Genomic DNA, 15278 nt, shown 5'->3' on the forward strand with positions numbered 1-15278 from the left:
GTTATTCGAACTATGTATTCTTTGAAAATTTTTACGTTCGAATTTTGAATTCAATTACTTACATTAACTCTATTGTTTACAAATATCGTTGTAAAGATTAAAAGTAAATAAAAAAGTTAGATTTGTTAAAAAATATATAGTTTATTATCTTAGTTGAGCATATAAAAATTTTATAATACTGAATCATATTTAAACATCATAAAATTTTTAATCCAAAATTCATTTTAAACGTTTATTTGAACTTTAGACAGGGCCGTTTTGTTGCATTAATGTCTAAAAATATCTTGTATAAATCTATTTATATAAAAGATATCTTAAAACATTTTTGCTAATAAATACTTAACTTATTTTTCTTTACATAAAAATTTACTAAAAACTATGAAATTCTATTCCTTAGCATAAAGAAAAATATGCCTTGTTCTCCAATAAAGTAGCAAAATGTGCTATTATTTTTGATGAACTTAACTTGAAATATCTCAACAATAGAAATATTCTTTGCAAAATTCTTTATATTAGAGTTAAATTAAAATCAAATATTAACTAAATGTTATGTTTATGCGCGAATCGGTATCATGATTTATTTCTCCGTCAGCTAAATACATTACGGAGAATATATACTTGAGTAGACAATTTTAACTCTATTTAGAATGTTGTCCCACACACTCCACGAACCCTATTAGGCAAATTTAAAAAAAACAACAGAAGATTTTAAGTGGAAATCAGAAGCATTAGCAAATACAAAGGGGTAGAGGTTGTTTTTTTTTTAAAAGTTTTATCAAAATAATATTGATAAAATTTAAAAAAGGAAAATATAAAAAATTATGTTGCAAATTTAGATTTTTAAAAGTTATTTACACACACACATTCAATATACTATTATAAAACTAACTTATAAACATTTTGAATAATGAAATAAATTAGTGTTTTTCATTGAGAAATGGAGCACTTTGTTTTTTCTTTTAGTCGCTCTACTCCCCCTAGGACAATGACATGGATCCGCTACTGATTAGAAGTAGTCTATTTAGATAGATAGCATAATAAAAGAACAAAGAACAATCATTTGAGAAACACAAGAACTATGAATTACTTTTTGAAATAATAATAAAAAAACTATGAAATACTCTATGATAGAGTATTTCATAGCTATCTTTTTATCATTATTATTTCATAGAGTTATTATCATATATTGTTTTTATGTTTATACATTGTTATATGCGTTATACATTGATTTTTTAAATTCGTTAAAATTGGTTGGGAACAAGAAAATTTTCAATTTTGCTTTTTAGGTATTGACAGGCCGTACTTGACTTCCCTCCGACAAAGTTAAACGTAACTCTAACTACAATCCAATTTGAAAAAATTTCAACAGCAATTCATTCCAAGAAGAATTTGTCTTTTTTATTTACTAATTAGATTACTTACATTTAAGGTGGTTTACCACGAAATAAAGTTAATGTTTTTAAAAAATTTAAAAATTTCATTTTTGATTGTTTTAGAACAGTTTTTTACCACTAAATTTATTTCCAAAATTGGTTTTTAAGTGTATTGAACAGAAAAGGTTTAATTTAAGTTTTAAGTTAGGTGGTCAAATATATTTAGCATAGCAACGGCCCCTAACAACACACTTTTCCCTCTTGTTTTGGACTTATTTTTGTATACAAGACATTTTATTTAAAGACTTGAATTCCAGTATGATAACCAAGTTTGTTCTATATCGTAGATTGCAATAAAATAAGGCAAACTACATTTACTTGTGTTATATAAGCAGGGTCCTACCGACATAATTTACGCAAGAAAAAGCCACCTATTGTTCGTTTAGTAATGTATACATATATATATATATATATATATATATATATATATATATATATATATATATATATATATATATATATATATATATATATATATATATATATATATATATATATATATATATATATATATATATATATATATATATATATATATATATATATTTATGCATATATATATATATATATATATATATATATATATGCATATATATATATATAAATATATATATATATACATATATACGTATATATATATATATATATATATATATATATATATTTATATATGTATATATACTTATATATATATATATATATATATATACATACATATATATGTATATATATATATACATATATATATGTATATGTATACATATATATATATGTATATATATATATATTTATACATATGTATATATATATATATATATATATATATATATATATATATATATATATATATATATATATATATATATATATTAGGGGTGTCAACTATGCAAAAAATTTTCAAAACCACCCAAATTGAATTTTTTCTCATTGTAGTGTTTGTGTACAGTGTAAAAAAAAGTTTTACTTAATTTTAATGACTATTCTAGAGCCCCCTCAAAGCCCCTAAAGATAGGCCCCAATTTTCTGTTTAACCCATTAGTGCCTGAGTTTTTTGTTACATTTTACGAATTATAGAGATGGCACAAATCGGTTAAAACAGTAGCACATTTTTAAATTGATTACAAATTTCATAAACAAGCAAATTAATATTATGATATTGACACAGTTTAATATGTAATATTGACTGTTATAATTATTTTGCTGTTTCCTGTTTTAGTTAAAATAAATTAAAACTGAAATGTTGACAAGAAGTGGTAAAGTTGTAGAAACTGAACTCAAGTCTTTGCCAACCAGTTCCAGTTGTTTGTCAGACACAACCGACCAGCCTTCACCGTCGTCATCATCATCAACAACAAGGCCTTTTACTCGTGCCTCTACTAAGTTTTGGTTCATTAGACACCCATCACCATCAATAACTGGTTCCAAACTACCCGATTGCAGACAGGTTTTGAAATTTTTTCTTTTTTTACGACGCGATGAAGAAAATGTCCGAAATCATGTAACAAATCAAAAAATTGGCTATATAGTAATCGACGCTGTTGTAACTTTCTGGAACATGGCATGCATCAAGATAAAGACAAGACAAAATTCGGTGTTAGATCTTATGTGTCCCTGGAATGAGTGGAACCGCTTGTTAAAGAAGAAGAATCGTGAAAGTGATGCTGGCGGAAAACGTGTTAACTTCTTGGCCAAGTTGGATAGTCTTTTTGATATTGGATCACCTGATGCCATACAGGAAATCATGAAATCCAGGCTACTGACTGCCCAAAAGAAAGATGATGATGTTGCATTCTATTTAGATAAAAAAAAGACAGAAAGGCGACCATCGACGGGGATGACAAAATCTTTGAGATTAAAGCAAAAATGAAAGAAGTCAGATATAATCGGAAAATCATACTTAGAGATGAAGAAAAAGAAAGAGTAGAAAAAGAAGGTAGACAGGATGATCAGAATGATCAGAATGATGAGGACATGGAAGTTAATGACGAAGAACAGAATAAAAATGAAAATATTGCTGTTGCTGACGTCGATATCGGTTTAGGGTGGGACTTGAATTATGAACCTCCAATGAATAGATGTGAATTTGTTACTCTTCACCTCCCCAAAAGAATTATGCAATGCGAGGAAATCACTTCTTCAGCAGACAGGCTGATATTGTCTGATAATAAAACAACTATGATTGTGTCTGCTGTAATTAAAGCTGCCGGTGGAAACTTGGATGATTTTGGTATTTCCAGATCCGACATCTCGTCGAAGTACGAGATGTCGATCTGGAAATGTTAAATCGACAGAGGATTGCTGAGAGTGTTATAGATAATGTGAGGCTCAACCCACCCCAGTTTAGTGCCCTTCACTGGGACGGAAAATTGCTAAAAGACATATTAGTCGTGCAACATGAACAGTTAGCTGTGCTTGTGTCGGGTGCTCTAGAATACAGTGAGGGAAAATTGCTTGGTGTTCCCGTTCTCGTTGATTCGAAAGGAGAGACTCAAGCAAATGCAACATTGGATCTCCTAGAAGCTTGGGATCTAAGCGAAAATGTTGTGGCATTGGTATTTGATACCACCGCCAGTAATAGTGGCATCCACAATTGTGCTGCTAAATTGATTGAAGAAAACTAAGGCCGAAAACTTCTCTATCTTGCCTGTCGACATCACATTTTTAAAATCTTTGTCGGAGCAATTTGTAAGAAATTATTTGGAAACATTTTTGGTCCAGAGAATAAATTATTTTCTGAATTTAAAACTGCTTGGCCAGGATTGGATAAACAGTTGCCAATCGAAACTTTAGCTGTTGAAGGCACCTGGTTGCAAAACCTCAAAGAACAGACCATACATCATTTGATACATCTACTTGCTAAGGAAGATGCTACAACATTTCCAAGAGATGACTATCTTGAATGCGCTAAGAACACACTGATCATCTTTGGGCAAACTCAAGCGCGGGGTGTACACTTTCTTAAACCAGGAGCTATCCACCAAGCTCGGTGGATGGCATGTAACATTTATGCGAACAAAATGTTCATAATTTCTAAACAATTGCCTTATGATCAGAGGATGACGACCAAACTTTTTAGAATGAACAGATATCTTTCTCTTTTCCACACACCAGCTTGGAAAAAAGCTAGCATTGGAAAATGCGAGCTTTTTTCCAAGTGGATGAATGAATGACCTGCAATTCATCCACGACAAGATGGACTTCAGAAAGCGGATAGATAGTTGCTGATGTCATTTTTTCTAAAATAACCAATCACCGATGGCATTTGACAGAAGAAATAGTTCCATTTGCTTTCTTCAACAAACATGTTAGTTCCACTGTGAAAAAAGATATGGCAGCCAAACTCGTAAATTCCAGCACCCGAAAATTTTCGTCTTGGTAAGCCAGTTTTTTGTCAAATCACTCGTCAAACAGATTTGTCAAATCTTCTGGGACCTGAATCTCACTTATTGTTCAGCATTCTTGGCATCAATACAGATTGGCTTGCTAAACCAATTAAACCGTGGACAGAGCATACCAGGATACAAAGAAGCTGAAAATTTGTCGTACAGTAAAAATTGTAAATGATACCGCAGAAAGAGGAGTTAAACTGATTTCAGAATTTGCCATCATCATAACCAGTGATCCAGAACAAACAGAATGGTTGCTGCAGGGCGTTGAAAGTCACAGGCAGCAATATTCTGATTTTGGCAAAAAAACTCTGGACAATGAAACAACATTAATAACATTCAGAAAGACAGTCTTAACTTTAGTTTTGGGTTTCTCGTCTGATACTTTGACTATAAATGTTAACCAAAAATGCAGAACTATCTTGGTTAAACTGGATAAAGCTAACATATATTATGCAAGCTGCTTTTGTTCTGATTTCTGTGATTTAATTTCTAAATACTTGAAAAATGCGATTCACAATAATTATTTCTCTATGTTTTAACTAAAAAAGACACTGTTTTAAACAAGAAAGTGAGGGTTGTCTTTACGGGCTCTGAGGGAGTTCTAGAATAGTTATTAAAATTTGATAAAAAAAATTTTTACATTATAAACAAACACTAGAATGGGAAAAATTTCAATTTTGGTGGTTTTGAAAAATTTTTTGCATAATGGACACCCTTAATATATATATATATATATATATATATATATATATATATATATATATATATATATATTTATATATATATATATATACGTATATATATATATATATATATATATATATATATATATATATATATATATATATATATATATATATATATATATATATATATATATATATGGTTTGGAAAATTTTTTGCATAGTGGACACCCTTAATATATATATATATATATATATATATATATATATATATATATATATATATATATATATATATATATATATATATATATATATATATATATATATATATATATATATATATATATATATATATATATATATATATATATATATATACTATATACTATATATGTTTATATTTATAGACGTATATATAAATACAGTTAGCACTTACTTAACTTGACTTCTTACAGTTAAATATAAAAATGGTTTGAGTTAACCGGTGTTTAAGATACCAGGATGTATACTAGGGTGGAGTGAATTTTAGTTTTTTTTACAATTCGTTTAGCCTGGGTGTGCAAAAGTTGTCTATTCATTTCAGAAATACTCTGGAAAAATATCAATGCTCTAGGAAATTATCTTGGTTCCTAATATTATGTAAAAAAATTTTTTCAAAAGTATGTCATGGGTCTCAAAAGAAGCAAAATTTTATAAAAATTTCAAAAATAACAATTATTTAAAAAAAAAAATTTGTTATTTTATAGTTTATTGCAGAAAAAAATGACCTTTTAAACTAAAAATGAAAAAAGTTTATTTTTTTTTATTATAATTTTAAAAAAATCTTAAATAATAATTTTTTAAAATCCATTCACAACGTTTTATACAGGATCATGTGTAACATAAGAAAAATTTTCTAATAGTTGCAAGTCTTTTTTGCTCAAGTGTTTTATTTTGACTTTTGTTATTTTTGTTATTTTTAATTTTCTTTTTATTAATTTGAATTTTCGTACTATATTTTTCTATACAAAGTTATATCCAAAAAGATATTGTTGGCTTAGTCTAGGACAGCCACAAATAGTCATTAAGACTAATCCAAAGTAGCATCCGTTTTTGACTAAAATTTTTACGTGCAGAAAAGTGCTTCTCAAGCGCTGAGTTGGCGGGGCGGGATTTGAACCCATATCGTACAGTCCGGGTTATAACTTTTCGTTTGAGGCTCTTAACAACTGAGCTATCCAGCCATATTATTGTATTTTAAAAAAATGGCAAGATTGAAAAAATACAAAACATATTGTCTTATCCAAAGGGAAAATTTGAAACTTCGATTTTAGATTTGCTTTTCTCTTGATAATTTCTCTTGATGATTGCTAAAACTATATCATCTTCTTCTTAGACAATTAAAAATGATAGACGCGGCTTTTTCGTAAATCATCAAAACTAAACTTTGTTTGCCGTTTGTGACTTCACTTTGTGGCAAATAACTAGAAATATGAATATATTTTAACTTTTTAGGAAAATTTTTTTATTAAAAAATATAAAATATATTTTTATGGATTATATTCTCATAAAGACTAAATATAGTAATTACTATGTTATTTCTTTAAAATTATTCGTATATTATTATAGTAATAAAAACTTATCTTTTTATTTAAAAACTCTTATCCGTGAAATGATATATTTGTACCAGTTTCATATCTTTTTGTGCTGCAAAATTGTATGCACCATAATTGAAAATATTCAAAAAATGAAATATTGCAAAAGCAAACTTTTTCCACTAACTGACGTCACTGCGCGAAATATTTTTGGTTTAATTTTTAGATTTGTGTTTTGTGGCCAAGGCCGCGTTTAAAGTTTTTAAAGGTTTAAGATCTTGTCTGCCATTTTATAGCGTTACGTACAAACGTCTGTAAGTGTAAATGTCTTTAGCATATGTTGAGTTTGTAGGCAGTATATGGAATAATTGTGTATAAAATGAGAAAACTTTTTTTTAACAATTAGAAATCTTTTTCGTTAAATTATTATTTTTTGCTATAAATATATAAGCAAGATTGAAAATATTTCAAAATTTATCACCCTAAGGAGAGTTCTTAAACCCCCTGAAACGACACTGATGCCAGAACACGAAACCACTGAGCTATCGGTGATATGCGTTTTAACCTAATTATAAATCTCCTATAAGCTCTAGGTATGCGGAAAAGGTGCGCGTATTAATTTTTTTGCTTTTAAAGCAATTTTTTACAATGAATTGTTTTACTTAAAAAATATGGAAAAAAAGAATATGTATAGAAGTGATCGATTCTGAAAGTATAGAAATGATAGTTTTAATAAAGAGCACTCAATTCCATGTGTCTGGAAAGCTAGGATAAATAAAAGGTAAAAAGTATAGAAAAGTTTGGTGCAGAATAGACTTACAAAGACCCATTTATATGGTTCCGACTACTAATATATATATATATATATATATATATATATATATATATATATATATATATATATATATATATATATATATATATATATATATATTTAAATTTTAGCAGAGACGACAACAACAACAGACCCTTCAACAACAATAACAACACAAGCTTCATCAGGTACTATTTAAGGTTTTAATAATATTTTGATTTAGCTCATGATATATATGTTATTTTGTTTTGACAAATTTTATTAGCTGTCGAAGGAAATATCAATATTTTTCCACAGACTATACAAAAACTTCTAATGTATTTTAAAATGTAAATTTAGTTAGTTTTTCGTAAAAATATACAAAACAATTGTACAAAAAATGTGTTTCAATAACTAACTGTCTTGTTTTATTAATTCAATAATTGCCCTATACTCATCTAACTCTAAGTTATTTTTTTTTATTTTTTTTTTCATAGCGTTTGAAAAGAGTATTAAAATACAAATGTTTAAATTTTGATGTCTATACGGAACACCAATAAATCAAACAATTTACATTATTAAAGCGTAAATGATTTAATTTATCGGTGTTTTGTATAGACATCAAAATTTAAACATTTGTATTCTTATTGATATTACATATGAGACAGGATTATAAAGCTCATGCTCAGGTTATAAAAAATAATATAGGTTTATTTCAAAAATGTTTTTAATGCTTTTAGCAACTCAATAATTTGCTGATTTATTTAGTTTAAAAAGAATCAATAGAAAAAAAAAAATTTTTTTAAATCAACAAAATCAAATGAGTGGCAAATCAGTATAAACTATACAGCTCTGCACTGATACAAATATTTAAAAATATTAATATACATTACAAATGTTTCAAATATATATATATATATATATATATATATATATATATATATATATATATATATATATATATATATATATATATATATATATATATATATATATATATATATATATATATATATATATATATATATATATATATATATATATATATATATATATATATGTATTTGTGTATTTTTTCAATATCTTCGCTTCCAACAAGGCTGCAACAACCACTATTAGAGTTGGAAGTTACTGAAACAGAAAAGATGTAGTTTGTAAAGCAAGATAAAGATTCACAGGCGACTTAAAAGATTGCAAATTATATGAATTAGAAAAACAAGATGAAGGAAGCAAATTCCAAAGAACTGATGTTTGAGGGGAAAAAATTAGATAAATAAGAGTTTTTGGAGGACTTAGGAACTGTCACTGTAAAAGGATGAGACTTAGAATGACGAGTTACAGGAGAATGAAATTAAGTAGATGGCACAAGAGACGCTAGCTCTTTAGAGCAGTACCCATTATAATATTTGTAGAAAAAAAGAAAGATAAGCAAAAATACAACGATGTGACAATGGTTGAAGGTTGGCTGCAAAAGCTGGTACAACTATGTTTACAATGCGTATTTGCACCTTCTCTAAAAGATAAAAGGGTATTATTGGAAGATCCACTTCAGATATGGCAACAGTACTCCATACAAAGCTGGATTTGAGATTTATAGAGATAGAGAATAGAATATGGAGTAAGAAAGTGTCGAGCACGAAAAAAAGATGCCACAATAACAGACGCTAATTTTGCAATGGATTTGATATATGGTTTCCGAGAAAGATAGGAAGTAAGATTTAATCCTAGAAGATGAAGGGTAGATGACTCTTCGAGTACATTACCATTCATAAATATAGGAAGATCTAAATTATTGCAATAACAATTAGCTAAAAAAAGTTGGGTTTTATTTGAATTAAAGCTCACCAGCCACTGTGAGCCCCATGTTGTAGCAGAAGTGAGATCCTTTTTAACGAAATGCCCCCATCCCTCCCCCAAGCTTTTGTCTAATTGTCTAATGGGAAGATAGTTAGACGAGTCAGATTGCTCTCCAGAATTTTTGAAAATAGGGATAACAGGTGCCGCTTTCCAGAAGGCCAGAAAACAAGAATCTGATAAGCACTTGTTAAATTGTTTTGAAAGTATAGACGACAGCTCCGGAGAAGATTTTGCAAGACTATAACAGGTATGTTTTCTGGACCACAAGCTGTACAAGAGTCTAAGCAGGAAATAACTTTAGATACAGAAGATGGAATGATACGAATGTCATGCAATGTATCAACCTGTTTGTTGGCTATATCAGGTAGAACGCAACTAGTGGAATCAGGTGATGATATTGACGAAAAGTTCTGAGCAACCTAATCAGCTTTGTTTTTATATGAGGTGACAAAATCTTAACCATACAAGAGAGGTGGAATTACAGATTTTCCCTTATTATTGATTCTGTTAAAGATTCTCCAGAAGTCACAAAAGTCTAACTTTTGAGATAAAATACGAGATTTCATGACTTAAGAATAGCAGGTTTTAACATTAAACAAAACCTCTTTACAATGATTTCTGGCTATAGTAAACAGACGTCTGTTTTCTGGTAGATATAGAAGTAATGGTTTCAATTGGAATTTGCAGCAGCACAATGTGAGGTAAACCAAGAAGTAGAGTGAGGCTTAACTTGGAATTGTTGAGAGGGAAAAAAAGATTCCATGCCAGCCTGAATCCAAGAAGTTATGTAAAAGCACATTTGTCAGCAGGAAGACGAAAGATTTCTACTCAAAGGTCACCACGAAGAAAATCACAGAAAGAGCCACAGTCAGCTTTAAGGTAGTTGTATATGTACAATGATAGGGGCATTCTGATGATGAAGAAGAATAAGATAATATTTTTAGAGAGATCAAATCATGATCAGAAGCACCAAGTTGTGAATATGGAGAAACTGAGGATTGACTAGGATTAGAAACAAGACATGAGTTGAGTAGAGAAGGTAAATGGTTCGGGTTGGCTGGAGTCAGTCTGAAGTTGACTATTTGAGTTAAAAATTGAGAAAGGCAAAAGTTGAGGGCCTTAACGCCAGCAGAGTTTCTGACACTAGGGCCATGCCATTTAGTATAATAAGCATTATAGTGAATAAATAACAAAAGGAAACAACTATATTGGCTGACGGATGAAGAGAGAGGGCTAGGTCAATTTAATTAAAATAACATCAAAAAGAGTGCAGTCTTGAGATGAAGCAGAGCGATATAGAACAAAAAAATAGACGATAGAGTGAAGTGGTGCTAAATAAAAGCACATAAAAGAATAACTTGTGGATACAAAACTAGATAAATGATAAATTATAAATGATAAATGGGTGAGTTCTTACGATTGTAAGGGCCCTAGGTCAAGCATGTAACATGCTTGACCTGGGCATTCATTTGGTAGATCACAATATATACTAGGTATTTTCATTGACCTATCAAAACCATTCGACACGGTCGATCACAAAATTCTACTTAAGAAACTCAAATTTTATGGAACTAATGGCAAATTATTAAAATGGTATAAAAGTTACTTAAATAGAAAATAATTTGTTTTCTATGGAGATTATTTTCAAAATGAAAAATTAATTGACATAAAATGTGGTGTTCCACAAGGTTCTATTCTAGGCCCACTTTAGTTTATAGTCTATATAAATGATTTAAATAAAGCTTCTAACTTTATGAGTATCATTTTTGCGGACGATACTAATTTATTTCTGTGAAACAGTGATATTTATGAGCTTTTTTCAAATATGAATAAAGAACTCAATCACATCTCCAACTGGTTTAAGTGCAACAAGTTAACTTTACACATTGATAAAACAAAATGGATCCTTTTCGATTCCTTCGCAAAAAAGAGTTTTTTACCAAATAATTTGCCTAAACTTTTGATTAATAAAACTTAAATAAAAAAGGAGTCGGTCACAAGATATTTTGGCATTTACATTGATTAAAATATTACATGGAAGTATCATATCGACTTTATTTCTACTAAATTGGCCAAAAGTATTGGAATTCTAACTAAGGTCAGATACTATACGAGTAAACAAAATTTAATTCAACTCTACTACTCATTTATTCATAGCTATATAAATTATGCCAATATTGTTCAAAATATACTTTACGAAAAACATTTCATTTATTGAACCCTTTTGCTAAACGAAGATTAATGAATTTTGCATTAAATATTGAGCACCGTTTTTATGGAACAAAGTCGTTGTTCCTAATTTTGATTTGTCAATTTCGTTTTCCGTTTTTAAAACTAAATTCAAAAAAAACTATATTCTTTCTACTGGCGATATATATAAATATTTTCGAAAAGAAAAATTTCCATTCTGGATTATTTGTAAAATTATTTTCAGTCTTAAATCAATTGTATTATTATTTTATTATATCTACACGTTTGATATATTTTCTTTATATGGTTCTGGCGACAAGATCTTTGGATCTTCTTTCAGATACCAAGTTTATATATTGCTTTATTGCTATATTACGGTTAATAAAAGTAAACTAAAAAAAACATTACATCAGTTATGTTGGTAGAAAAGATATTTACTTAAGTAAAATGACTAATGCTTTGTATGTTGTTGAAAAGGTTACTTAGCATGGCTTTTTTTTTTAAATAAAAGAAAGAGTTTAAACCAAACAAACGATGATTTTTTTGGTGTATTTAAAATAAACCCATGGTTTTTTTTTTTTCTAAAAAAAATGTTTTTTTTGCAACCCTGAAGATAACTTAACTAAAATTGAAATAAAAAAATTTAAAACAAATAATAAACTATAACGATAGATTATCTAAATTATGTTTAGAATAAATAACTCTGAATTGTTTATCTTTACTAATGTTTTTATAATATAATATTATGCAAAACCCTTTTTAAAATAAAGTAACAACTTACACCTTACGATTTTTTAGTAAATGCAAACATTTAAAAGTTAAAAAAAAAGATTCCTAATAATTCTTTGCAGTAACGTAATCAAAACGAAAAATAAGTAAATCATTTATTTAAAAGTTGATATTATTATTATTTTTTTTAATTTAAAGACACTAATAATCCATATATAAATACATATATATATATATATATATATATATATATATATATATATATATATATATATATATATATATATATATATATATATATATATATATCATTCATTAATATTTTTATAAAAAATCGTTAGCATTGATTTGTTAATTCAATTAAATGCGTTTCAACAATAGAAAAACATTAGTAAAAATCAAAGTTTATTTAACTCAAACAGCTTTCAAAAAAGTTTGTTCTTCTTTTTTCTCCTCAGCAAAAATTTTAATGATTCTTATACAAAGTTATACAAAAAATTATATAAAGAGAACTTTAGTTCTTTAAACTCGTCGCCATTAAAATTTGATTTATTTTTTATAATAATTTTTACTTTTTTTATTTTTCTTATAAGAAAATCTTATATAACTATAAATATAAATAATATAAATAATTTAAATAAAAATTTATACAGCTTTCAATGATAGTTAGAATAAATCATTTGCTACTTTATTCAAAAACGTTTTGCTAAAATAAAAATGTCAGTAAAGATAAACATGTCGAAGTTATTTATTTTCAACATAATTAAAAAACCAAGTTTTCAGAGCATTTGTTAAAAATCTTTGTTAAATCGTCAAAACAAAATGTTGTTCGCGTGGTCATCTAAGAAACTTGAGATCACACGCCTTTCTGGATAAGCCTATATATACAGTATTGGACAAAACATTTGCAACCAACATCGAACAATGCTGAAAAGTGTTCCTAATTTTACGTGTCTTAAAAACGAAAAGAACTATACTACCACAGCAAAGAGTTCAGGAGTCTGAAGTCATAGCATGCCATGACATGAGCAATCAGCTGACAGGTGACAGCACACACGCAGAATTTCGTTGACAAGTGCCATTTTGCAACGGACAAAACAAGTGCAACTTTTTTGGTTTGTTTCGTTTTCTTAAGTCTGGTCCGTGTCAACGTCAAGGAAGTTTTTTAATAATTAAAGGAAGTATCCAGAAGTTTCCAGAAGTTTTCAGAAGCATGCAGAAGCTTCCAGAAGTTTCTAGAAGAAACATCTGGAAGCATCCAGTAGCATCCAGAAATATCAAGAGACATTCAGAGGCATCCAGACGCATCCAGAAGCTTCCAGAAGCATCGAAAAGGAGCATCTAGAATCTTCCAGAACAAGTCCACACAGGTTCATTTTACTATATAAGAGACATGTAAATCGACATGTAATTCAGTCAGTATATGGAAGTCAATCAGTTAGTATTATCAAAACAGTTTGTCGAAGTGAGTTTTATCAAAGTGTTTTATTGAAGAACATCAATACAAGAAGTGAAATACAACAAGTGTTTCATTACATCAATACAGTCCACATCCAACCAAGACGTTGCGTTCCACAGAGCATTATTATATCATCACAAGGTAAATGTAACACGGTAAGCCTTGAGAAGCGTGATTATTTATTTTTATTATTTTTATGACTTCAAGTGCAAAAATCGCTCCCGACAGTCTTGGATTGGAAAGAAAATTATTGGCGATTACGTAAGTGGAATGTCACAAAAAAGTATTTGTGATAAATATGGCGTGAAAAAATAGACCGTATCAAGACTATGTTCCAAATATCGTTCTACGGGGAAGTTGGCAGCAGATAACATAGGTGGAAGACCACGTTCCACCACTTCTAGAGAGGAATCTATGATTGTCATATCCATCAAGAAGGATCCCTGGATATTATCATTAGAGATACAAAAGCAATTAGAGCTGCCTGTTTCGGACCAAACAATCAGACGACGTGCTGTTGAAGCCGGATTGTTTTTTCGACGCCCTGCCAAGAAACTCCTGATTTCACTAAAAAACCAGAAGAAAAGACTCCTGTTCGCTACATCTTATATTGACTGGAATGTGCAGAAATGGCGAACTGTCCTGTTTAGTGATGAATTGAAGTTCAACATCATTGGGAGCGATGGCATTTGCCGCGTACGTCGACCGGCCGGAAAACGCCTCGATTTACGTTTCTGCCATAAGACCGTAAAGCATGGTGGAGGCAATGTAATGGTCTGGGGGTGTTTTTCTGCTAACGGTCTAGGTCCAATACATCGAAACGATGGAATAATGGACCGTTTCATGTATAAAAATATCCTAAAAGATGTTATGTTACCTCATGCTGAATTGAATATGCCAATAAAATGGGTTTTTCAGCAAGACAACGATCCGAAACACACTGCAAAAGTAGTCAAGCAGTGGTTCCAAGACAATCACCTATCGTTGATGGATTGGCTGTCTTAATCTACGGATCTCAACCCTATTGAGAACCTGTGAGAGATCGTCAAAAGCAGAATTAATCGTGGAGGTGTTCGTAATAAGGATCAACTGTTTGAACAAATCCAAAAGACCTGGGCAACGATTCCACAAAGTTTCATTGATCACCTAATCGAATCTATGCCTCGAA

At 29.0% G+C, this 15278-nt stretch overlaps 1 protein-coding gene across 1 annotated transcript in view; it reads left to right on the forward strand.

Annotated features, from left to right (window-relative positions):
* Window positions 1-15278, forward strand: part of LOC136080826 (mucin-2-like) — a 118445-nt gene that overhangs the window by 85628 nt on the left and 17539 nt on the right. Inside the window, 1 exon segment of the mRNA XM_065798066.1 lies at window positions 8028-8084. Within this exon segment, the coding sequence (XP_065654138.1) occupies window positions 8028-8084 (57 nt within the window).

Source organism: Hydra vulgaris, chromosome 05 (genome assembly GCF_038396675.1).
Source record: "Hydra vulgaris chromosome 05, alternate assembly HydraT2T_AEP".
Classification (NCBI taxonomy): domain Eukaryota; kingdom Metazoa; phylum Cnidaria; class Hydrozoa; order Anthoathecata; family Hydridae; genus Hydra; species Hydra vulgaris.